Here is a 24,983-nt window from a genome sequence, read left to right on the forward strand (position 1 = left end):
GCGAACACTGCTAATGTTGCATGTCTAATCTGTCATGAATGTGGAGAGGGAGCGAGGAGGCTCGTTTTCTTCTTCCCTCGCACGTATTTATTGTAGGGAAGGCTGGAGAGTTTGATTAAATTGTTTGACGCAGTTAAAGATCACCTGTTTGCTTTCTGCAAGTACTTTATTAAGATCAGGTTTCTGGGTAGGATAAAGTGTGGCATTTAAACAACATCTGCATCTCTTTGGAAACGATGTGTGCTCCTTGGAGAGCTGTGGGTTACCTGGAAGAACCTCTTCCACTTAGAGCTACCCCAGTTCTGCGCCATGGGTGTCCTTGGCCTCAAAGTCTGGTGTATCGATGTAACGGGAACATGCTGCTTGCCAGGGATGATGCTGGCTGGTAGGCGACCTGGGAGCTCCTTCCACCTCTGTCCCGCTCTCATACGCAGAAATGTGTGTAAGCAGATAAAACCAGCTCCAGTCAAGCAATTACTCCTGAAACCCGGAGAGGTGGTTGCATGTTTTTGGTTTTAACCTATCCTGGCTGTGAAATACAAAGACACCGGTTCATGGCAAGGCTCTGCTGGGGTACTTCAGAGACAGGAATGTGTTCAGAAGTATCTGCAAAGAGAGCTAAAACATTTATTAAGACTATTTAACCAAGGGTCATTTCATATTCATTTCGTTCCAAAGCAAACGGGAAGAAAATTCACAAGTGCCATTTAAGAACAAAGCTCATTTCTGAGCACCTATTAATCTTAAACCAGAATAGGAATGTGGAGTTTCACTTTAAATGGTAAAGCCATTTTCTCAGTTCTGGAGGCTGCTTTTTGTTGCATGCCCGCAGACATGCAAACGCAACCTCACCTAAGCGAACTCTGGATTTGCCCCCTGCCCCTGGTGCTCTCTGAGCCCGGAGGACACTCTCCATCGCTGCCATCCCTTCCTAGACAGCACTGCTGAAATTAGGCGCAGGCAGCTGTAATACGTGGCTGTGCAAAGCTGCGGGATGTCAGCCGTCCTCTTGTGCTGTGAATTAAATGTGTGCCCGACTCGCAGCACTGCTCTGTGTGCTCTGCTAACCCTGTCTCTCTCTCTCTGCCCTTCGTGCTACAGGTGCAAAGAGCTGAAATACGGCAAGGACCTACCCCAGATCTCCATCATCTTCATCTTCGTGAACGAAGCGCTGTCGGTTATCCTGCGATCGGTGCACAGCGCTGTTAATCATACACCGGCTCACCTCCTGAAGGAGATTATCCTTGTGGATGACAACAGTGATGAAGGTTAGCAGCGCTGGGATCTCGGATCTCCAAAACACCAGGAGGGCGTTTAATTCTTAAAATCTCACGAAGGAGTCGTGCTCCTTTGGGAGCGGTGCCACTGCTGGGAGACACGTGGTGTGAGGTGGCAGGTGTGCTGGCTGGCACTCCGGTTTTCTCCAACTTCTGTAGCAGAAAAGAAACAGGATCAAACCAAAGTTAAAATCAGAGATAATTATTGATTGAAAGTGTAGCTGAAATCTGGGCGGCTAAAGGAAACCAGAAAGCTATCTTAGCTTTCTCTCCACATAGCACCCAGAAGTTCTGGTTCCAGGTGTATCCTTGTTTCTAATAACACTTTGTCGCAGAGATGCACCTCTCAATACTTACCACAGAGTTGGGGGACGAGACCCTGGCGCTTGTGAGCTACTCTGCTTTGGCCCCTTGCAGTGGTGTTACACGACACGTTTTCTCCATGTGTGCCTCAGTTTCCCTGTCTGCAAAATAACTTCCTGGGCTTTATAAATAACTGGGACCCTGTAGAGGCTCTCCTTCCTCTTACAGTGTGTTTTCTGTACAAGAAGTATAAGTGAAGAGGAAGAGGAGGAAACGAACACCCTCAACCTGCTCACGTCAGGCCATGACAAAGTGTGGAGGGGGATGTTAGGTTTTCCGTGTTACACTCATGTGTCGTTTGGTTCAACCTGCTCTCGGTCACTGTTGCAATATCATCCCTTCTGGCTTTTCACATCATAAAGCCGCAGGAGGTGGTTTCACGTGGAAGCGTTTTCAGACTCTGATTCTTCCAAGATTTGTTTTTCCCAGTATACGGTTGGATAATGTCATTAGGGTAGTTAAAATCTTCATGTAGACCAGCAAATGGTTAAGTTGCTTTGATTACTGCCTTCTTTATTTGTGCTGCATGATTTTAATATTATTTTTAAAAAGAATAGACCTGTGCTGTGGATGCTGTGATCAAAAGGGAAGAACAGGGAGGGTGCAGGACATGGAGAGCTCATTCCAGAGGGAGCCTGAGAGGTTGCTCGTCTGTCTGCAATGAGATGAGATGGTATACAGCAAGCCACTCAAGCCTGTAAAAATAGGCACTCAAATACCACAGTAATGAGCACCATAGAAAGCTGATGAATTATAATTACCAGTAAAAAAAACAGGAGGGCAGCTCCTCAGCTGATGGAAATCACAGCAGCTCTAGTGCAAAAGCTAGGGTGACGTGCACCAGCGTAGCCATGGGATTTTAGAGCTAGAACTATTTGGCTAGTGAAGAGAAAGTGCAGGTGATTGTCGCTGCAGTATTTAGCATTGCCCAGTACTTAGAGGGTTTGAAATGCCAAAATGAGATGCTGCTTCTCCCGATTTTACCATATCAATGGGGTGAAGAGAAGCACACTTTACAAGAGAACCCATTGGTAATAATTACTGAGCTGCTCTACCCCTTGCCACACACAAAGAAATATGTTTCTAAACAGCCTCCACCCATCATTCAGTATGCAGCACCAAGGCTAATATTGAGTCAAGTACTCTGGAGACACTGTTGAAAGGCATAGGACAACGAAATGAATCCTTTCAAAAAGCATCGCCCCCCCCCCCCCCCCCCAAGAAGCTGAGACTGCAGCTGGCAGCGAGGATGCAGAATGAAATCTCTTTATCTGCCGCTGAGATTGCAAGGCACCGGCTTCCCTGGCTGTTTGCTGTGAGGGCTGGGCCGGTGCTGGTGGGGTCTGGTGGTGGGGCTGGCTGGTGGCAGGCTGTTGACAGGGCAGCAAGATGGGTGGCCAAGCTTGTAGCATGCTCGAGCACTTCCAGCTCTGGGATTTCCTCTTTGTGCCTGTTTTTGCAGACTGACCAAGCTGCCGGGGTTGTGTTGGAGTGTCTGGTGGCAGCCACCTATCCAGGGAGGCAGATGCAGGTAGATGACCTAAACTGAGGGACAAATTCATACATCATGTGCAGGAGGTGGGAAAATCCCAACTTCCTCGCGCACCTAGGCAACGGGCACTCTGCATCCCACCGAGAAGATGTGCTGATTGTGTCGGGAACGCGAGCAGCCAGGGTCCTTAGCGGTGGGCCAAGGTTGTCCTGAGGGTTGTACAACACCTGTACACCAAGGTGACTCTGTCCTCAAAAACTATGCGATGGAAGTACACGGGGAGAGCGGGTGTAGGGAACGAGGCGATGCTGTTTGCCAGTGGGGTTAGTTAGTAATGTCAGTGCTATGCAGTTGAGTCTTTGTAGGCATCATGACAAATGAGATTTTTAAGGAGGGATTTGAAGGAAGATAATGAGGTAACTTGGCAGATGTTTATGGAGAGCTCCTCCCAAGCGTGTAATAATCTAGTTTTCTCATGTAAAAGAAATGATACAAACCAGAACATATTTCTGGGACCCACGCATTCACTCTCTGCATCGTCAAGGAGCTTCAATGACAGCAAAGAATTATTAATGGCAATAACGTTGTCGTATAGTTCCCACTAATGGTAGGAAATAATTGTGAGCAGCAATAGCAGCATCATATAGTTGATGCTTTGGATATTACAAACAAAGTCGTTGCAATATATGGATTTGGCTTCTACAGGAAAATAATTACATGAAAACAGTTTCTGGTGAGCTCGAAGATTTAGAGATGAATCCTGGAGAATCAAGTGGCTGGTGTTGAGCAGCGGATGGGGTTGCGTGGGTGCGACTTTGGTGGCTATGATGGAACAAGAGGAGGAATTACTTTAGACTCTTTGTGAGCAGCCATGTGTGTTTGAGGGACAATTTCTATGGGTGTACAGCTTGTTGCTGGAGCCTGAGCAAAGCCTTTGGGCTCAGGTTTATACCAAGAAAGAAGGCTGACCTTAGGGGCTCAAAACCGGTAACTGCGCCCTGGAGTGTCACCAGAAGCACCTTCAAGGGAAGTTGCTAAAGGCTGATGGAAGTCCTTGGCTCGGGGCTGCACGCAGAGGGGTTTCTGTGTAGATTTTGTCAAGGATCACTTTACACCAACGTGAAGAGGAAAAAAGGCCTGTATGGGTAAGTGAAGAACAAACCGAATCTTAAAAGACCTCTGGGATTTGCAAGTCAACTTCAAGTGTTAAAATTAGTCCCAGGGATGGAGGTAAGAACCGCACACCCTGGCACCTCTGGCTGTTATTTGCCCTTCAGGTAGACCACTGACTACTTACACAGCCATGATCAAAACCTTTTGGTGTTTTGTAGTTTTCAGACTGGAACAAACTGCTTCTGAAGCCTTATTAGACACTTCTTGCTCTATCTTTGTTGTACCGCGGTATGTACAACAACACTGCACTATAAAAGTATGCAATGTGAGATTAAAAGTTAATAAACACGGTCATTCTGATTCTTTACATCTGAGCTGTAAATAGATAAAAGATCCCAATGTCTTGTAATAGGGGGGAAAAAAAAGCCTCCTTGAAGGAAAAAGCTTGGGGAGTTGTAGTTTGAACCCCTTTCTCCCTCGAGCTGTACGTTGTACTTCGTAAAGACTTTTTTGGAGGCTGCTTTTGTTTGTGTTTGTTGCAGGGGTGTAATTACAAAGCCGGTGCGCAGGTTGTGTTTCTGAGTGATAACATGATTCCTGGGTTGTTGGAGGGATGCAGCTATGTGCCCCTGAGATGTTCGTTATCTCGCAGCTGCACACTTTGTCTGACTCTGTTGCTTAATCATCACCTGCTTTTTTTTGCTGTCTGTCTTTTAGTGTTTTTAATCTGGGATAATATCTCTTTGAAAAGCAAACCTCTCAGTATAAAAGAAAACCTTTGGATAAAAAACTGCTTAAAGGAGCTGGCTACGCTCAGGGAGACATGCTATGGGTTGTAATTTACCTCGGTGTAACGTATTAGCTGTGACTTGATATATCGCTGTCTTGTTTTGCAGCTCATTTCAACAGCAACAACAGCGGTTCATGCACGCTCTCCCGGGAGCTGGCTCGCTTGCGTTTCGCGTGTTTGTGTTTAGAGGAGGGTTTTAGCAGAGTTGCAAGAAGCTGAGTCGTATCACAGCTTGTTCTAGGTGCTGGTCCAACCCAAGCACCTCATTAATCCAGTTGCTCAAGCTAAAGACAGGTTGCTCAATTGTCGCTGACCTGGTGCTGTCCCACTGGTGTTCAGGTCCGAGGCTTTCAGGCCCTGCCAGGGCGTGGAGGAGAGCAGCAAACCTCGGGTTGTCTGTGTTTGGCTTTTGGTGAACCAAATGAACCTGAGACTTGCAGCCAAACGCACCTTCTGGGACCAGCTTTGCCTGTAATCCTGGCTGAGAACTGATCCATGCACCTGCTCCCCTTTTCACAGTTTCCTCTTCAATATTTGCAAGCAAACATTAAAAGCTTCAGGACTCACCTGGTTCTGAGTCTCGCTGCAAAAATTCTCATAGTCATTTGTCGCCTGTTGAAGGAGTGTCTTTTGTAAGCCCATTCTGCAGAAATCCAGCCCGCGATGGCTTTGGTGCTTCAGGGAGGCGAGAACGTGGGACAAGGGAGTGCTGGTGTCCCCCGTGGCACTGGAGCAGTCCCAGCCCCGACTCCTGGGTCCTCCAGCTTTCAGCGTTTCTGATAACAGCCTTGGGCTCTGTAGACTTTTCCCACCCAGCTCAGCCTGGCAAACACAACTATGTTTTCTTTAGGGGTGTAGAGGAGGTGCGGTCCGCTCCCGAGGGCCACCTTGGCATGGTCGTACGAGAGATTTTCTGCTGTTGGTAGTTCCTTGAGCTCCTCTGGTGCCCTTGGTCTTTGCTCCTTGCTTTGTGCGGCACCAGACAGTTCCCACATTTAGTTCTGGGGACTTCAGCAGGATTTGGGGAGGTTTGGGCAGGATTTGTGATGTGGACCACTGAGCAGTGGGTGTTCCTGCAGTTGCTTCTGGGCCGATGTCCGTGACACGGTTACTTTTAGTGGCGTCAGGTGGTTCAATTTCTCTGGCAGGCCTATTTCCCAGAAAGCTCATGTAGGTGACAAAATACTTTGCAATAGATAACATAAGTCATTGCAGCTGGCAGATGGGTTTTTTAATAGAGCAGCGGGTCTATTGGATTCTAGTTCCTTGGACATGCCCTTCAGTGAAGATCAATACGGACGGTGGAGAACAAAAGGCAGGACTGAAATGGAACCCGCTGGCACTTTCAGTAGGGTTTCCCTCTGCAGATCTTCCCTGGAGGCAGCTCGTGCAATGGCAGAGATCAAACCTTCACAAATACCTCTGCATGCAAATACTGATTGCATCCTTACTAAACGTGACTTGGAATGACGTGAGTGTGCTCTGAAGGATGGTCCGGTGGGCTTCCTCAAAGGATGCGTGAGTGGGGGGAAAGAGTGCCATGGGGTACAGGAGAGAAAGGAGTCCCTAGGTTCCTTGGCGGTGCTTAGTTTGGGTCCGGTCCCTGGTGGTGTAGATCCACCCACTCAGGTACCTCACGAGTGCGTGGCCCAAATGAGTGCTCCTTTCGTTAGGGAGGATGAAGGTGAGCTGGGGGGCCGCTGCTCTGCTCCCGTCTTGGCTCCTGACTTTGCCATTACTTTGCATCCAGAGTTTCAGTTTATGAACACTGGGCTGGTAATCATGCTAAAATTATCATCGGCTCAGTGTCTGGTGGATGTTCTCATTTTCAGCAATGAGCTGAAGGGGCGAAAGCACTGCTATGGCCCTGTGCAAGGCAGAGGGGAGGAGAATGGCAGCAACTTATCTGAGCTGCGAGATGCTTTCTCCCCTGCTGTAGTTTGCATGAAGTCCTGAAAATAGCAGATCCAAAGGCCAGGTCGCCAGTTTGCGTGAAAGCTGACTCCCTTAAGCGAGAGTATCTGCTATTGTCCATTAGTGCAAGTCATTTAATTGCTGGCGTACCACTTCAGACCTCCCAACCCTCCTATTACAGCTCTGGGACGTGCTGCAAAGGTACAACAGTTGGGGATGAAACATTTCTTAAGTTAATATGACAGACGAAAAGCTTTGCTGCTACCGACCTTAATGCAACAGCTCTCTGCATGCTCAGCCTGGAGCCAAGCGTTCTGACAGCACACGTCAGAGCCACCGCCAGTTGTTTTCTTGTTACGCTAATGGCACTCAATGAAGCCACTGCTGAGTGAAGGAAAACGCAGGGTAAAATTAGGAATGACTTCAAATGACTTGGATTAAGATTAGATTTGTGACTGAGTTATGATTTCCAGCCCGCCGGAGTTCACGTGGAGGGAGCTGAGCACGTCTGGTCCCGCAGGATCAGCATCTGCAGGACCAGGGGAGCTCTGACAGCACGGCTGTGCCGGTGCTGGGGTTTCCACTGATGCTTTTCGACGTGGCCACGTCAGTCCTGCTCGTTGGCAAGGGGAGACCTGGGCCAAAGCTCGCTTGATACTTGAACGGGAGTTTTGCAGAGCAATCCTGAAGACTGGCAGTTCATTTTTGTTACCTAATACTGGATTTTTCACACCTGCACTTCTGGATGTGCTGAGAAATGAAATGCAAAGCCCACCCCATCGCTGTGCCGGCTGGCTGGACGCCCAGCTGAGTGCCAAGTGTGTGGCTCATCATACCAAATAGCGCTCAGCAGCCGCTGTGCACCATCCCCTCCTCCTGCAGAGCTGCAAACCAGCTCAGAAGGGCGAGAGACTGGCAAAGGCCAGCACAGATGTGCAGCCATGCTCTTTGTTAGGGCTTGCACAGGCACGTAAGAAAAGTGAATTCTCGCCCAAAAGGTGCGTGCTGTGGGCTGAGCCAGCCTGGGAGGGAAGGCAGGGAGCAAAGCCTGGAACTCTGCGCAAGTTGTACAGGGAGCCTTTGGCAGAGAGGGGGTCTGGAACCATGTTTCCCATGTCAGGTTAATGCTTTTGTCTCAAGAGTAGCAGCCCATTAGGGATGCTCGTAGCACGCGCCATGGGCAGGAGAGGGGCACTCTGGCCTCTGCTTATGAATGTGGTGCTGGGTTAGAATGACGCTAATCATGAGCATCTTCTCCACCGGCTCTCCGTGGTCACCTCGTGCCATCTCGCAGGCGCACGGGTGTGCCGTACTGGCCTTTGTGCTCTCTGCAGATCGGTTCTTCACCTGTTGGCACCCAGCATCCTTTCAGAAAGCAGGAGGACGTGGCTGTGGCTCCTTGGGGAGTTTCTGCCAAGCCGTGTGTGACACAGCACAGCGGGCGTGGGAATCTCTGGGGCTTCACCCCTCACTGCGTTTGAGACATGACGTTACGATTCCTCCCTGTTTCCCTACAGCTGTCCTCTCCTTTGAGCTGCTCGAACAATTCCCATGAAGATTTTTCCTGTTTTCCTTCAACTGAGATTAAAACTCCAATTTGAAAGTTGTTTAAATTGTTCAGTCTAACCTGTGATGCTGTGCTCTGCAGCATTAATGACTTACCTTCTGACAAACCATGTGAGATGCCGATGCTATGCTTGTGGGGTTTCATCTGTCAAAAAATCTGTGTCTCTGTCTCCTTAAAACCATTCTGCAGAGTTGTTGTCTCCATAAAATATTGGTTTTTCTCCGAGTGGCTCAGCATGAAATGGAAGTTGCTGAGTTATGTATGTATGTGATGCAGATGCTTTGAATTGAGGAAGGGGCTCATTTGCTTTATTCTTTTTATTCCCACTTCAGCATAAAAGAGAAATGAGACTTTTGGGAAATTGATATGTGAGGGGAACCATCCCAGAAAGGCAGCCTCAAGAAAGCACATTTTATGTGCTTGGAAGAAGGCGTGGAAGGGAAGGGAACAGATAATCCCTTTTCCTTTGATGATTTCTTGGGCTGAGCCCAGCAGATGGGACTTGGTATTTACTCTTTTGCTCTCCATCGCCGTAATTCCTTCACATAGGAACCCATGTGTACTCATTGTAGGTCTCAAGTATTTTCCCCTGTGGATTATATCAATGGTGACCTTTTTGGGGTCACAGACCATATCTTAATTTTCTGCTCTCCTGGAGCCTCATAGGGATAAAAGACCTTCTCAGGAACTGCTTTCGTCGTGGTAAGAGTCCATGTTGGTACACATGGTATTGTTTAGCTTTTATGGAGCACATCTCATCAGTAGATCTTTGTGCACTTAACTGGTGCACCAGGAAGTAAAAGGACTCAGGTTTCTGGCGGAGCACTAGCACTTTTCCAAATTGCTGAAAAAACATACTAGTACTTACCCCTTCTTGTAACCTTACCCGTGTTTCCACGTTCAAAGTCCTGTGTGTCTTTTATACTCAATACTTGCAACTATCAGAAAGTTTAATGCCGGTAATGACTGCAGACTGACAGATCCATTATGTTCTCAGTCGCAGCACATACACATGCTTAGACAACATAATTAAATGATCTGCGGTTTCCAATGAATAAAAGATACATGGTATGAGCATCTTCTGAATGAAGCCAAAAATCTCTTTCATCCTATCATAAAAGCAGGGGGAATTTCAACTTTTCTAGTGGTAAAGCTTGGAAAACATACAGCAAATTCCAAGGCTCTAGTAGTGAGGCTGAATAAAAAGGACAGTGAAGCTCATACGCAGTTTGATGCAGTTTAAGTTACTTCAGATGGATTTTGCAGCATTTCTGGCAATCCATTCGGTTAAAATCTCCATCAGAAACGCAGAGCGCTGGTGTTTGGTATCCACAGGTGACTACTTTCTGTTCTTGTCTTTCAGCGAGGTGATACCCAGGTATTGCAAGGCTGGGTATCTGGCTGGCCTCTTGCTGCCCTTTGCCTCTAAAGATGGGCTCCTTAGTTGTCCAACAGCAATGTGTTTGTCAACCTTGAATTTCTTTTCTAAGTGTTGCAGTCAGTCCACCATCAGGTGGTCTTTAGCAAATCCATATTGATTGACCCTAAATAATTACATCCCTCCCAGTGGTGTTGAGAGATGTGTGGCTCCAGTAAGTTATGCTCGTATCCATCGAGGAAGTGGGTTTATTTTAGGTGAAAACTGTTGCACCTTTTCAATGGCTTTTCTGGCACTTCTTCTCTAGAGGAACTGAAGGCGCCGTTAGAAGAATACGTCAATAAACGATACCGGGGGCTCGTGAAAGTGGTGCGCAACCAGAAGAGGGAAGGCCTGATCCGCGCTCGTATTGAAGGCTGGAAAGCTGCCACTGGCCAGATCACTGGATTTTTTGATGCTCACGTGGAGTTCACCGCTGGCTGGTAGGTGCTCAACCTCAAGGTCTCGGTCAGAGTGTGTGTGTGTGTGATGTGTTAAACAAGGGGCATCGTTTTGCAAGGATGCATTTGCAAACAAGTCCACTGGTTTATCAATCCTGTCTTCCTTCTGTATTGAACGGCCACTGATGAGATGTGATGGGAGGATACACGGGAAATCTGTCCGTGCCCTTGATTTCTGTAATCATTTTCTATGCCCTCCTTTTATGCTTGCGCACCCCCCCCCGCCCCCTGTTTATATTTTTCAGGTTGATTTCCCGTTCCCTTAGCCCCAAGCAATTTCTGTAAGGTTAAAAAAAGCCCAGGCAGCAAGAGATTGAAAGAGAAAGTGTTTCCTGCTTCCTTGGCCTGCGCAGCTGGATCCCACTGGGAAAGGCTTAGGTGCTTTCTATTGATTTGTTTCTTCTGCAGCTAGGAATAAGTGCAGAGGTGCAGAAGCAGCGGAAGGTGTTTCATAAGGATTTTTTCAGAGAGATTCAAAACATTTGAGTTCAAGTGGCTTAAACTTGTGTCTAGATCATGAGAAGAGCCTGAGAGCAATACAGTTTTTTTTTTTCCTCTAACCAGGTGTAAAAAGTAAATGGTCCATGTTTAGAAAAGCGGAGGTAGAAGAAACTAACTTGCGTCTAATTTGAACAGAGTAACATCCACCAGAAAAATGCTTTAGCAGCTGCAAACAGAGTTCTGCGCGGTTACTGAATTCTTTGTAACGACAATGCAGCTGAAGGGTGTGTTTAGGAGCTGTTTCTTATGTTGATACCTGTATTCCCAAATAAACATTCCTCTCTTCGGGTCATTAAGTCCTCACACCTGATTTTATTGATGTATATCAATACAGATATAAAACAGAGGAAGCTCCCATTTACTGAGCTCTTGAAATATCATTTCTAGGGGTAGAGAGTGAGCTTTTCTGCAGCATGGGCTTGACTCACCCTGGTGTTACGTACCCGCTGCTGTCACTGAAGGCACCAAGAGTGCAAGTTACTCCTTGTGTTGGTAGGCTGAGCCCAGGCCGATCAGTGGCTCTTGGGCTGCAGAGGCGAGGCTGTGCACACCCCCTGAATGTCCCAGAGCTGAATTTTGTAGCTACAGAGTCCATATATGATTCCTCAAACTGTGTTCCAAGTTAAAAAACACCCTTCAGATAGTCCTGCTTTCACCAATTTACCCTGTTCTGCCCAGGGCCATGTTTTTTTTGGATTTGGGGGAAGTCCGGACTAGTTAAAGCATGGTTTAAACAAAACACGTCCTTCATGGCCTTGCTTTACCGAAGGGTAGTGTTTGAGCCAGGCTTCCCAGCCTGTGGATCGTGTTTTCATGCAGGATGTCCACCTGTGCATGACAGCACGGGAACGTCTGTGCAGTTACCCTGCAGGTGCACGTCAGGGCTTTGCACAGGATAACTGTCCAGGCGGAACAGAAGCACTTGAGAGCGGCCGTGTCACAGCAAACCCAGGGCCTGTCCAGCCTCCTGTTGTGCCACTAACCGTAGCTGGAAGCCTGGGAAGGCATGCATGGGTAGGGCTAGCACACACGTTCTTGGGCAAGGTGCTCCACAGCTTAACTGCCTGCTGTGGAAAGAGCTAACTCCTTGTTGTCCATCTTGAGCCTGTTTCTTTGGGTGGTCCTTAGTTCTTGTATGGAAGGAGTCTCCAGGTGGAGACAGCTGAGCAGCTCCTGGTTGTACAGTCGGCCCGTGTGGCAAAACTGGCGCCTAGTTAATGGATTGTCTGATTTCATTGTTACCTTAGTAAAGAGGTCAGGAAAGCTCATGTTAAAAACATGGAAATTTTGAAAATTAGAAAGTTCAGCGTACAAAATTATTATTTAATAATGCTTTTTAAAGAAGCATGGTGTGCTAGCTCTGTGGGAAAGTATAAGGTCCAGTTTCAGAGGCTTTAATTCATTCCCACAGCTTAACACCTTAGTTTGTGGAAATAGTCCTTTCCTTGTGCTGATAGCTCCAGCTGGTCCATGAATTTGTGTAGTCAGTTGTGCAGGAGAGCCCTAAAACTCCCCAAACCTGCAGGGCCGCAGGACCTGAGCTCTGTGCGCAGTGGCTGGCCCCTGCATTCCGATGGCAGCTCCACGCCAGGAACATGTCCGGGTGGGAAATCCCATCAAGTGGAAGCGCTGAAGCGTCGTGTAGCATCTCCCTTGTGGCTGACAAAGCTTGGCAAGCCTTTCAGAAATAACCTTTTAAACTTGGCAGCGCGAACGCTTTGCCTCTTTGCGGTTTGTGTGCTGATAAAAGCACGGGCGAGTGGAAGGGTGAGGCAGAGGCCTGTGCATCGCAATCTGGGGGCACTTGCTGACCCTGCGAGGAGCCTCGTGACGTCGCCGGGCTCCTCAGACAGGGTTTTGCTGTGTCTGTCTGAAGACACGACGCCACGTGTGAATGGGAGCAGAGAGGAGTCCACGTTCTTCCCTTTGGTTTACCGAATGGTGACAAGAACGTCTGTTTTCTTACCCTCATTTAAGTGCACAAGCTTTACGAAAGCTACAGTGTCCATCTGCAAATTATGGGAGAAATTAACCATCTTTTGCTGCGCTTTTTTCTTTTTTACCGCTCAGGGCTGAGCCGGTACTTTCACGAATTCAGGAAAATCGGAGAAGGGTCATTCTTCCCTCGATAGACAACATCAAGCAGGACAACTTCGAGGTGCAGCGTTACGAGAACTCTGCCCACGGGTACAGCTGGGAGCTGTGGTGCATGTACATCAGCCCCCCCAAGGACTGGTGGGATGCCGGAGACCCCTCGCTGCCCATCAGGTATGTCGCAGAGCCCGGGGCCGCTCGCTGTCCGTCAGCGAGGTGCAGTGAGACAAAATGCAGAAAGAGAAGGCGAGGAAGCCAGCTCGGTGGGGTGGATGTAAAATATCCTAACACGAGCCAGCTCAGAGAGGCTGTACGCAAGCCAGGAAGGGTTTTGCTAGCGTGAAGGGATTTGGAAAGGGGGTTTATTTGGTAACAATACACAGAAACACTGAGGAAGTATAGGAACTGTGTAGATTTGCAGAGTCTTACATTTAACTGCATATATAACAAAGTAATTTTACCTTAATTACAGCATTAAGTTTTTGCAAATCATAAGGAATGAGGTGATTATTCCTGTGTAATGAACTGAGCATGAATTCATGAAATACAAGGCTGTTTTTTCTTGAATAAAAAGTACGTCTCCTCTAAGGGCAAACTGTAAAAATGTATCTTAGGTTGTTCTAACACTTTAGCTCTGAAATGTTGCCCCCAGCCCCTCCAGACTTAAGGTGTGGGACAAGCCCCTTCGGACAAAACCAAAGCAGGAGAGGAGGGAATAGCTCGGTGTGGGAGGGAGACTGTGCTGCTCTGTATGTGGAGGTCGATGATTTTCCCTTGACGGCCCCTGAATATCAGAAGTGCTGCTATGACCAGGAGTGGTTTTCTGCCCAGGTGAATAGGATATGTTGCTCCTAAGTGGGTTAATATGGAGAAGGCTTGTCCTCGGGCGTATAACAAATGCATATGTGCAAATCCATGCCTGATCTGAATCCTGAACCAAAGTATCTGTGCTTCGGTCAATGATACAGTCCCTGGAAACTGAAATTAGGTCTATTCCCATTTACAGAGACCTTTTTATTCCTGTGGGCTCCCTTGCTCCAGACAGCATATTCAGCCATCAGTGGAGGAATTGACAGTTTATTCTGGACAGCAATCAAGTCTTTGAGGAATAAACGGTTATTTTAACCCAGCGCAAGCTGCTGGACTGGTTAAAGGAGGGGCTGAATGGCTGGGGTGTACAGAAGGTGAAGCTGAGGAATTCAAAAGCCTTTGCAAGTGAGGCGTGAGCACTGGGTGCTGCAGTCCCTACGGGCGCGTGACTCCGGTGCCTCTGGAGGATGATAAAAGGGGACCCTCTCTGTTGGGACAAGCCTCTCAGCCCGTGGGTGTGAAAGTCAAGAAAGTTTTGCTGGGAAGAGCAGCCTCTTTTATTTGACTGAACTGCTGTAGTTGGGAGAAACAGCCAGGTTTGGGCGTATGGGATGTCCCCTGTGGCTGCGACGTGAGCCCGGGAGCTTGCTCCGGTTCAAACACCAGCAGGCAGGGTGCACTGAGGACACTGGACCCACCCAAATGGGGCATTCCAATATGTGGCATGGCCTTCTGTTATATTGCCCTACGAGAATTTTGGTTTTAAGTTCAGTTTCAGTGTGCTTAGGAGAGCGGTTAAGCTGTGGCAGAGAGATGGGGAGGGACAGGCTTCTTTGTGGAAGCTGGTGTTTGATGGCAGGGGAGCTGAGAAGGGAAAGAGGCAGGGAAGAGTGAGTGAGGAGGAGGAGGAAGAGACCTATGGGCAGCCGAAGGGCTGGATGGCTGTGAGGAGCGGAGCGGGGAGGTCAGTGCCTAATGCAAGGAGGACGTCAGGTTTTTAGGATGTAGCTTTGCCCCAGGCTCCCCAGACATGAATCAGTTTATAGAGGCGGCCGCCAAGGCCAGGAGTGTAAAAGGGGTCACACGGGTGTTGGACACTTCCGTGCATCTCCAGATCTACCAACAGGCTTTTTTTCCTTGGCTTAGTGCTGAGAGCCAGCCGGTACTGCTGAGCTTTGAGTCAGTGCAGCTTTGGTGTTCGTGTATTTCTGATCTGCTGCCACAGAAATGAAGGGTTTGCCATGAGAGCTGTCTTCTGTTGGGCAGAATGGCATGTTAGGTTGTTCTGGTCCTTGTTTTGCCTTTAAAAAAAAAGATATTGCTAAAATGTGGGCAGGATATTGAGCATCGTATTTCTACGTTTAAGCAGAGTGCAAACAGTTACTGCTTAGGTGGAGTTGGCAGGTTTATCAGTCCGCTCTGGGGTTCCTGCAACTTTCTGCTCCGTTTTCGGATACAACCCGGGAGCAGGCGATGCCCTGAGCCCCACGGCATCTGCAGCCTTGTGATCCCAAGCTCTGCTTGCTCAGCTCTTGAGCGCTGCTGAGCTGACCCACCGATGAATTAGAGATCGGAGAAGGCTTATGGAGACACGCGGCTGGCAGCAGCAAAGATGCACATTGTGATCGTCTGCTTTGACGTTGTTAAAGGCATCTGTAATGCGGATGCTGCTGCTTGAGGCCACGGCGTGTGGGAATCGGGGCGCGGGGGCTAAAGGGAGCCAGGGTGGAAGGGCACTGCCTCTGGAGCACGCTCTGGGAAAGGGCTTCTCTAACAAACTCAGTAGCCTCCCAGCGATGCTAAATTATTAAACAACTTACTAAAATAACATTGTTAACATGCACTGGGGTAAGGATTATGAGAAAGATAAATGGGTAGTGTCCACAACAAAAAGCTAATGAAAAATACTGTCTCATTGCATTATGTTGCATAACCACATACAGACCTGAAATAAATGACTATGGTTATTTTTTTGTCATATAATGCTATGAAAACTCTGCACTTTATGGAAATATTTGCATGAAAGGGATACCAGTGCAGTGCTCCATGTAATTATGCATGGAATTAGAGGAAATTCTGAAATTATAGTATACAGAGGTACATTAGTTTTTTAGAGAATTTTTAGGACAAAAGAGTGGGAGTGAAGTAAGGCAGTTTATTCCTTTTTTTTTTGGTTTTACTCTCTTGACGCATGGGGATGATGGCAGCCCCAAGAGAAGTTCCCCTGCCCGTGAGGGGTGCTCCAGCGTGCTGCTGAGCCGCGGTGTGTCAGCCCCTACCAAATTCTCGGCAGCGGAGACTGGAGACAGACAGCTGTGTGAATACGTTTGGAGGCAATTTTCTCTCATGGATAATTCACAAGATATAATTATCCAGGCAAAGAGAGCTGATGGCATGAAACCCATCTAAAATATGGCCCAGTCTCAAACTGGCTCCAGGCTCCTGCTTTATCCAATAATTTCCGTACAAGAAATAGTCTCTCTTAGTGCCTAGGAGGGATGCTGGTATAATACCTGTATTCTGTAATACATCTTCTTTTGTATTTTTTTTCCATTAACATTTAAAATCCTGATACACAAAGATGCCTTTCATCTTCGCACTCAGTTGTGCGTGCATTTCACAGCTAGACTTTCCTTGCCAGGCTTACAGACTTCCTCTCACTACCTCTGCCCAGAAGATAAAATTGTGATTACAGCATAATGTGTCATGTCTAAATTAGTACTCACAGAAGAGGCAGAGAGTAAATGACATTTGAAACGGTCATCATATAGATCCTGATCTTCATCAGCGCGAGCTCTTGCAGAGATGTTTTGATTTCCTAGTCCAAATAGTGCTAATGTGTGTGTATTAATGAATACATGGCTGCATACATATCTGGACACACTTTGCTCTAGGAGATGTAGCCAGGATTTATCCCGTTCATTAATAACATATTGAGGTTATTAATGATAGACATTGATCAGAGTTTACCAAGAGACCAGAAAACTTCTGCGTCGACCAAAAATGGAAGAAAACTGATGCGTTCCATATCATAGAATCATACAATGGTTTGGGTTGGAAGCGACCTCAAAGCCCATCTTGTTCCAACCCCCCTGCCATGGGCAGGGACACCCTCCACTAGCCCAGGTTGCCCAAAGCCCCATCCAACCTGGCCTTGAACACTGCCAGGGAGCCAGGGGCAGCCACAGCTTCTCTGGGCAGCCTGTGCTAGGGCCTCACCACCCTCACAGGGAAGAATTTCTTCCTCACATCTCATCTTCATCTCCCCTCCTTCAGCTTCAGGCCATTCCCCTTGTCCTGTCACTCCCTGCCCTTGTCACCAGTCCCTCTCCAGCTTTCCTGTAGCCCCTTCAGGGACTGGAAGGGGCTCTCAGGTCTCCCCGGAGCCTTCTCTTCTCCAGGCTGAACAACCCCAACTCTCTCAGCCTGTCTCCATAGCAGAGGTGCTCCAGCCCTCCGATCATCTCCATGGCCTCCTCTGGACTCGCTCCAACAACTCCATGTCCTCCTTGTGCTGGGGACCCCAGAGCTGGATGCAGTACTGCAGGTGGGGTCTCACAAGAGCAGAGTAGAGGGGGAGAATCCCCTCCCTCGACCTGCTGGTCATGCTGTTGGGGATGCAGCCCAGGACACCGTTGGCTTTCTGGGTTGCAAGCGCACACTGCTGGCTCATGCTGGGCTTCTTGTCCCCCAACACCCCAAAGTCCTTCTCCTCAGGGCTGCTTTCAATCCATTCCTTGCCCAGCGTATAGTCATGCTTGGGATTGTGCCGACCCATGTGCAGGACCTTGCACTTGGCCTTGTTGAACTCCATGCAGTTTGCATGGGCCCACCTCTCCAGCCTGTCCAGGTCCCTCTGGATGGCATCCCTTCCGTCCAGCGTGTTGACCCACCACACAGCTTGGTGTCGTCAGCAAACTTGCTATAGGAAGTCCAAAAAAGGCCTTTGGAAATGCTCTGAAATTGCAGATTGACCCAGGGTGAGATCTGCATTCTCCTGATCTCCAGGAACGGTTCATTTCCCACCTGGCAGAGCGTGAGGGCTTTTGGGCTTCCTGGGGTCCAGAGCCTGTTGTTGCAGCAGCTCTGGTGGACTGCAAACCTCAATGCCAGCGGTTTCTTCTGCCTGACTTAGTTAGTTCATGCTGCATCAGGTTTTGTCAAAAAGCAGCTTTGGAGGAATTGCTGATATCTGGAAGATTTATGGCTGGATGTGCTGATTGCGTTTCAGTTGCAAGACTCGTGATTTATAATTACATATGTGAGATATTGATGGCTCCAGGGGTCTGATTCAGGAAAACAATTAAATGCACTCTTGCATCTGTGTCTCTTCAAGAAGCCAAGCAAGTAGATAGTGCGTATTAAGCAGCCTTGAGGATGAGGGACACTTACCTGAGCGTGGAAATTGGGGTCGTTGCGCTTTTCTGCTGGCAGTAGTTCCTATAACCCACCAGATAGAAAAGAAACTTGAATCTTTGCTGCTCGGTTGGCGAGTCCATCGACAGCACTGTGACCTCACTAGTCCCAAACGATAGATTATTTAGAATATAATGCATTTCCTGACTTTCTCTTTGTGTTTTCCACACTGGGCTGGGCAGATCAGTTGAGTTCAAGAGACAAAAGCACTGCGGAATAGCTCCAGTAGTTAGCAACGCCCGGTCATGTCTCAGGGCTGGAGGAGAAGTCCTTGGGTGACTCCATAGATGAGAAAGAAGCCTCTTTCCAAGCCTGGGATGCACAGGGTGCCAGCTGGGAACCAGCTAGCAGGTTAAATTGCACTTTGGATGGAGCCTTTCCGCAGCTGTTTTATGTGGTACTTAATCTTTACTGGTGTTGGAAGACAAAAGCTCATTTAATTAGTATTAAGATCACTGTGAGGAGGAAATCAGTTTTGAGAGTTATGGATTGTAAAAGAATAGAAAGGCTGTTAGGTTTGGGGTTTATTAAAGATGAAAATAATTTGAATTAACCCACCCAATTACCTGTTATCTCAGCCTCACAAATGCTAATGGATTTGCTCTTGCAACGTACTTATGAAAGAGCAAACGCACATCCCCATTGTGTAAATGATGCAGAGGTTGAGATGGAAAAAAACGAGAGGTTTTAGGTTATTGAACACAACATGTGAGTGGAGAGAAGATATCCAATTCTACTACTTAACAAAATGCTTGCGGTGTTTAATATAAACTGTTCTCTCAGTCATAGACTGCAAATGGTGTTGAGGTCTCCCGCTTTGGTTGCTGTGCATTTCACTTGCAGTACGACCATAGGGATTTGTGGTGATATTATTATTATATATATTTATATATATTGATATTTGTGTGTGTGTGTGTACATGTGTATATATATATAAAAATTCTAGAAACCACTAGCTATTGTTTTTCCTTGGTACTTCCAGCAGTCATCATCCCATGATGGCTTTCAAAAGCACAAAACCTTGATGTCTTCTTAATAAATGGTGTGTTCTTTCCTGTTGTAGTCTAACCACTGAGACTTCCTCCAGGCAACTGTCAGACCCCAAAATTTTTGTCCACTGAGGATATGCACAAACCTTGAAACAGCCATTGGAGTAACCTAGTTCTCAGGAATAACCTCTACAGCCACGCAGAATGATGCAAGTAGATCTCCATGCCTGGGACAAGTTGTTCCTGCAGTGCGTCCACACCTTTGCAGGGACAAGCATGTTCCTGCAGTGCATCCACACCTTTGCAGGGATAAGCATGTTACAGCAGCACATCAAAACCTCAATAAATAGGTTTAGACAGACTTGCTTAAACTATTATAAATATTTTCACCAACATTTGAGTACAGTTTATCAGAAGGCATCCAGCAACTCAGAGATGTTGCAGACTGTTAACCATAGGTGACATGTGAGGACAGGGCAGAATTTTAAGGATTATTTCCTTGGTTTCTTTTGGTTTGTTTTGAAAAATCCCAAACTTCCTAGAAAACTGTTCATACAAAATGCTTAATATTTTTAAAATCAGTGCTTCCTGACTTTAACTAGCATCTACGAACTGCAGGAAAATGCCCCTTTCTATATGAAGACAGTTGTAAGATGTTCTCGCTCTTCTAGTGTAGCTGCTTTGGAAGTCAAGGGGAAAGCTGATTTCCATAGGAGCCGGCCGTGAGGTGAAAATGATAACGTGTGTTTGGAAGCCTCACCTGGTACATCTGAGACGATACTTGTGTGCAGGTGTTTGCTTAGAGGGATCGGATGTGTGTGAATGTCACAACAGCTGCAGACCCTTTACGGAGTTCTTTAATGGCTTCCTATAAAATTTTAATCAAACACAAAGATAAAATAATGATACTGGCGATCCGTCTCAGTCTCTAAAGCCCCTTTTCGTAAGCAGCTCGAAGAAAATAAAGCTCTGTGGTGACTGTCCAAACACTTTTTCTGTTCTTTGAAGTCTGATTCCCCTCCAAGCCCTACACTCACTGCAGTTGCATGTCCAGGGGGTCAATGTTCTACTGCCAGGTTTATAGCAAAAATCCCCGTGGCTTAGAAGTACGTTGGACCGGACCTTGGTCCAGCATGAGAACAACATGGACATTTATCCACAGGCAAGGTTTGGTTAGTGCTTCTGGAAGGAGACCTTCTACAAGCATCTTCTCATGTAAACATCTGAATAAATCAAACCCCAGCCATCCTTAGCGTTGCTGGACACTCGTTGCTTCCAAGTATGTGGCTCTTAAATGTAAGGTCTGGTCACTCCTGGCTGGCACAGGTCAGAACAGAGGTCTCTGAAGACTTGAAAATAAGCTAACAGATGAAGAAACGGAGGGATTTTTTTCATGATTGTTTAATTTGGGGCAGTCTTGTTTGGGCTCAGATTCTGGGAGAGGGAATATTTGGGTCAGAATCATGACTTCCGTAAACGTTGTCATCCATTCTTCAGATTAATTTACAACCATCAAGTGCTTTGCCAGTTTACAAAGTACTGTGACGAGAACCTTTTCAGTTTTCTCAGTTTGGGTTTTCCTTTCAGCCATGAGACCACAGAGGGAAAAAAAAAAAAAATTGAATTGACTTCCCTGATTTTTATTTTAAAGGTACTGGGGAGAAGTGAACCCCAACTCACTGTACAAAGTGCCTTTCACTCACTGGTGTGCTAATTTTAAGATCTTAAACTTCACAGAGATTCCCTGTGGTGTAAGAAACCTGCCGTGAGCTTTGGACGGCTCGCAGCTCAGATTGCCTGCGTCATGCCTTTTTATTATGAATTCTTCGTCAGGTCATTTTTTAATGTTACAAAATTTAGTGCAAAGCATAAAAGAAGTGCGTCTAATAATTTGTAATAGCGTCAGGTTTTACAAGATGAACAGATTTATGTCGCTGCCTGAAAGACTATAAAGCCTCCACTGAGGGTGTACCTGAGATTTAAGCATATGTAGCTGGTTTAGCAGCAGCCCATGCGATGACCAGCTATCTCCACGTACGTTAGTGCCGCGTCTTGTTTCAGATCTTTGGATTTATGTAAGACTGTCCTTGGGATTGCGAATTTTGGCCGCATCCAGAAGCTGGGGTTGATCCAAACCTCAGCGAAACAGGGCAAGGTTCCCACCAGACTCCAGGGTCTGGGAGTGGACATGCCATGTGATTTTTCTCGTAAACTAGAGAAAAGCTGCTGGAGCGAAGGATCAGTATTTCTGCAGCTTCTGAGCCTCGTGGCCAGCGTTATCATCATAGACGCCAGTGTGTCATGGTATGGACACAACAGAGGGACCTGAATGGGCTGGTTTGGCCAAGTCACCTTGAAAAGGCAGCACTTGTGCACTTTTTAGCTAGACCACTCTGGAGCACGGAGTGGGATTTGGGTGCAATATTAAGCTCCCCCAGAGAAGGCTGTTTCTCCTGGGACGGAGGAGACCCATCCCTTGAGCCCTGAGCCTTCAGGCCAGCTGGGTGCAGATTTGACCCCCTTTGCAGCCAGGAGCCCTTCACAACCTCAAGTAGGGGCTCGTTTTCATCGAAACCACTGCTCTTTGCCAAACTGGAGGCATAATTGCAAGTAAAACTTCAAGTCTGTCTTCAAGCACCAAAGTCAGCAAGACTTCTTCCTGAAGAGCCTTTAAAACTGGGCGAGGGACAAGTAGCCTGCGGGAGGTGAACAGAGGGTGCAGGGAAGGGAGCAAATCCTCCTTCCTGAAAGGAGTCGTAGTTTATTGGTATAAAATGTTAATGTAGTCCATTTCTATAAAGAAAGCAAGCTGGCCATACTGGAAGCATTTGTCTTTGTATTTTTAAAGCTTTGCATAAGAGAAGTATTTTGATTAAAAAGTGTTGGGGGGAAGCATGCTCCTGATTTTAAAAAAAAAAAAAAAAAAAAATAGTCGCACTGACAGAACTTTTCATCTGAGCCCAAGTCACAAAAACAGCCTTTATTGATGTCAAAGTTGCTTTAGAAAAGGGAAGAGTAAACAGGATTTGGCCTTTAATTTGTGAAGGGTTTTGATTTTTCAGAGGCATTAAAGAGACAGAAAAGATGGGTATTGAATTATTTAACAATTGCTTGTAAAATTAAGCTTCAGTCAGCCTGTTTTCACTGAAATAATCTTATGAATAAAAACAAAACAATCTGGGGCAACACCAATATACAGAGCTCATATCCCGCTGACTGAATTGTTTCAAAGTAGCCCGTGAAGTGGTTTTGCAAGTCAAAGCCAAACGGAGCCTTTTCTGTGGTCTGTTCACACTTCCCCTAGGAGAAAGCTGCCGTTGATGGATTATACAAACATCTTTTCTCTCTAAATCTGAAACCTAGGGGAAAATATGCAAAAAGGAGTTGGGGGAATTTGGTGCTTTGAATTTCTTTTTTTCTTTGGCAGATGGCACTTAAGTGATTTATTGGCCAAACCCAATCTATTCTCATTAAGAAGCGAGTATTTAATGACTTCCAAGGTGGGCATTCAAAACAAAGAAGTGATAATCGAGCCGATTGCGCTCGGTGACAAAACATAGCAGCCCTTCATCAAACAGACTTAAAAGAGTGTTTGAGAGCAAGTGCTGAGGGCTATGATTTTCTTTCATGTGCACTTTAATTCACTGTCCTTTTCAGTCATAATAGGCGCATGAATAGGCATAGTTTAAATTAAAGGAAAAATAGATCCTTACTATCATACCCATGGATTGAAGCAGTAAGTGTTTGATGCATTGGGAGCTCCCAGCTGCTTCTGCTTGGGAGCACAGGATAATTTTCTAAACCATCCCGCTCTGTCCCTGCCCGGAGCACTGACTTGTTGCTCCGTGTTGGATAGTCTAAGTGAAACCTTCTCCAGGTTAAATCTCTAAATGCTTTCCCGGTGCTTGTAGAGCATGTACACATGGGTGTGAGCAGCAGGCTTGCACACCGTGCGTTTCATGGGCAAAACCTATCTGGGGGGGTTGGCCATTAAACCCGGGCTCAGCGGGCTGGAGCAGAAGGCTGCGGTCGTGTCTCAGCGTGCTCGCTTTGGCCATCTGTGGCAGTTGCAAGTGCCCAATCTCCGTGCTGGTGGAGTCTCTCTTCATCTGAGGTTTCCAGGGCAAACACGCAGGTTTGGAAATCTGCAAGTGGCAGAAGCTGGGGAAGGGCCACTTTACAAGTTCCTGAAGGTTCTGCTGCTGTCACTTGTTCAGGTCACTGCTGAGCCTGTCCATGTGTGCTTTTCTGAAAATTTAGCTCTTGGCATATTTTAAAATTCTGGCATTTCAATTTGATTTCTTAGAGCTTCTCTGGGAAGTTGGAGGGAACGTTGCCAGTTAGGCTGTGTGGTGGCTTTTTGCTTTGCAATGGGGTAGGATCAAGACCACATACCTCCTTCTGCGGGGCAGCAGGCCCCTGGCCGCTGCCTTGGAGTGGGTCCAGGCTAGTGGGCTGGTGTGGACCAGCAGCTCCAGAAGTGAATGTCATGGAATCTTGAGGACTTCGGTCCTGTGGAAGGACATCCGATAAGGTAAAAGTCACCTCGAGAGTGAGCGGAGTGGACAAGGTGGCAGAGCGTGGCTGTGGGTAGGGTCTGATGTGGTGGCAGCAGAGCAGTGACTGCAGATGGCCCGGCATGCGTGATGGGTGTCCTGGCTGCCAGCTCTCTCCAGTCAAACTCCGCTCCCTCTGAGGGCGGGACTTTCCTGGCAGGATTTGTTTTACAGTCAGTTTGTGCCTGGATCAAGCAGTAGCTGCGAGAGCACTATTCGTTAGGTGCAGATTTGGTCTCAAGCAGGCACCACTGTTCTCCGCAGTGGGCCGTGCACACGCATCCTACGGATGGAAGAATCACTGCTTTGAAAGAGATAGCTTGTCTCCAGAACACAGTCCCCATGGCCCCATCATTTGTCACGGGAAGTGACACATCAGAGAAGCTCAAACTTCAAACTGAGCATCACAGGTTGGGATTAAGGAGAGTGTTTCAGGCTTTGACAAGAGGCTGGCTGTTGGGTTCTGGAGACACGGTACTCCAGGGTGGTGATCCCCCACCCCCGTACACACGGATGTACCCACCATCTCCTGGTCTTCAGGAGCATGGGGCTTCTTCAAAGAACAGCTTGAGGACTGGCAGACACTATTGTTGCCGGTGAATTTTTTCATTCATATGTAAATGAAAACATTCAAACGTGGTTTAGTCGCTGGTTTTTGAGGTTCCAGAATGCAGCTCTCATCAGCGCCTCTAAATGATGGTGTGTAGTGACTGCCGTGTCTGGCTTTGTGCTGCCTACCTGCAGAAGCGCTGCTGGCTTGCTAAGCCCTGCTGCACAACGGCATTTGTAGAAGCTTTATGGAGGAAGATCAGCTGTGCTGATCCTAAAGCGCTGGGTGAGGTGCTGGGTCATCGCTGCTCCTGCTTCCGCTGCTACGAGTCCTGCAGCTTTGGCTCATGTATTTGAATCCCGTGCGGAGGCAGGGTGGGGTGGGGAGGAGTTGTTAAGATTTTTGGATTCCCCAAATCATAAACCTGTTGTACTTAGAGTTCCAAGAGGATCCGGGGAGAGCAAAAGGCTGTTTCAGAGAAACGGGAGGCTGGGAGCAGAATTTGCTCTGATGAGCTCTCTGGCTGAGTCTCTCCCTCGACACGACGGCTGAGGAAGGCTGGTTTCTCCGTGCTGGGCACCGTGGTGTTTAATGAACACCTTTCTCAGATCCCGGTTGCCTTGTAGCTGCTCCGCTCCTTAGGAGATGAGCAGGTACTTGCTAATGAGCAGTC

General features: G+C 47.4%; 1 protein-coding gene across 2 annotated transcripts in view; it reads left to right on the forward strand.

Moving 5' to 3' along the window:
- Positions 1-24,983, forward strand: part of GALNT17 (polypeptide N-acetylgalactosaminyltransferase 17) — a 215,337-nt gene that overhangs the window by 77,952 nt on the left and 112,402 nt on the right. The window contains exons 3-5 of one of the 2 annotated variants that reach the window (XM_075771688.1): positions 1,102-1,268; positions 10,202-10,376; positions 12,966-13,163. In XM_075771688.1, coding sequence (XP_075627803.1) covers positions 1,102-1,268; positions 10,202-10,376; positions 12,966-13,163 — 540 coding nt within the window. Of the gene's footprint in view, positions 1-1,101; positions 1,269-10,201; positions 10,377-12,965; positions 13,164-24,983 lie in introns of those variants that run through there. The other variant, XM_075771689.1, reaches the window with a different exon arrangement.

This window comes from Balearica regulorum, chromosome 19 (assembly GCF_011004875.1).
Source record: "Balearica regulorum gibbericeps isolate bBalReg1 chromosome 19, bBalReg1.pri, whole genome shotgun sequence".
Taxonomy (NCBI): domain Eukaryota; kingdom Metazoa; phylum Chordata; class Aves; order Gruiformes; family Gruidae; genus Balearica; species Balearica regulorum.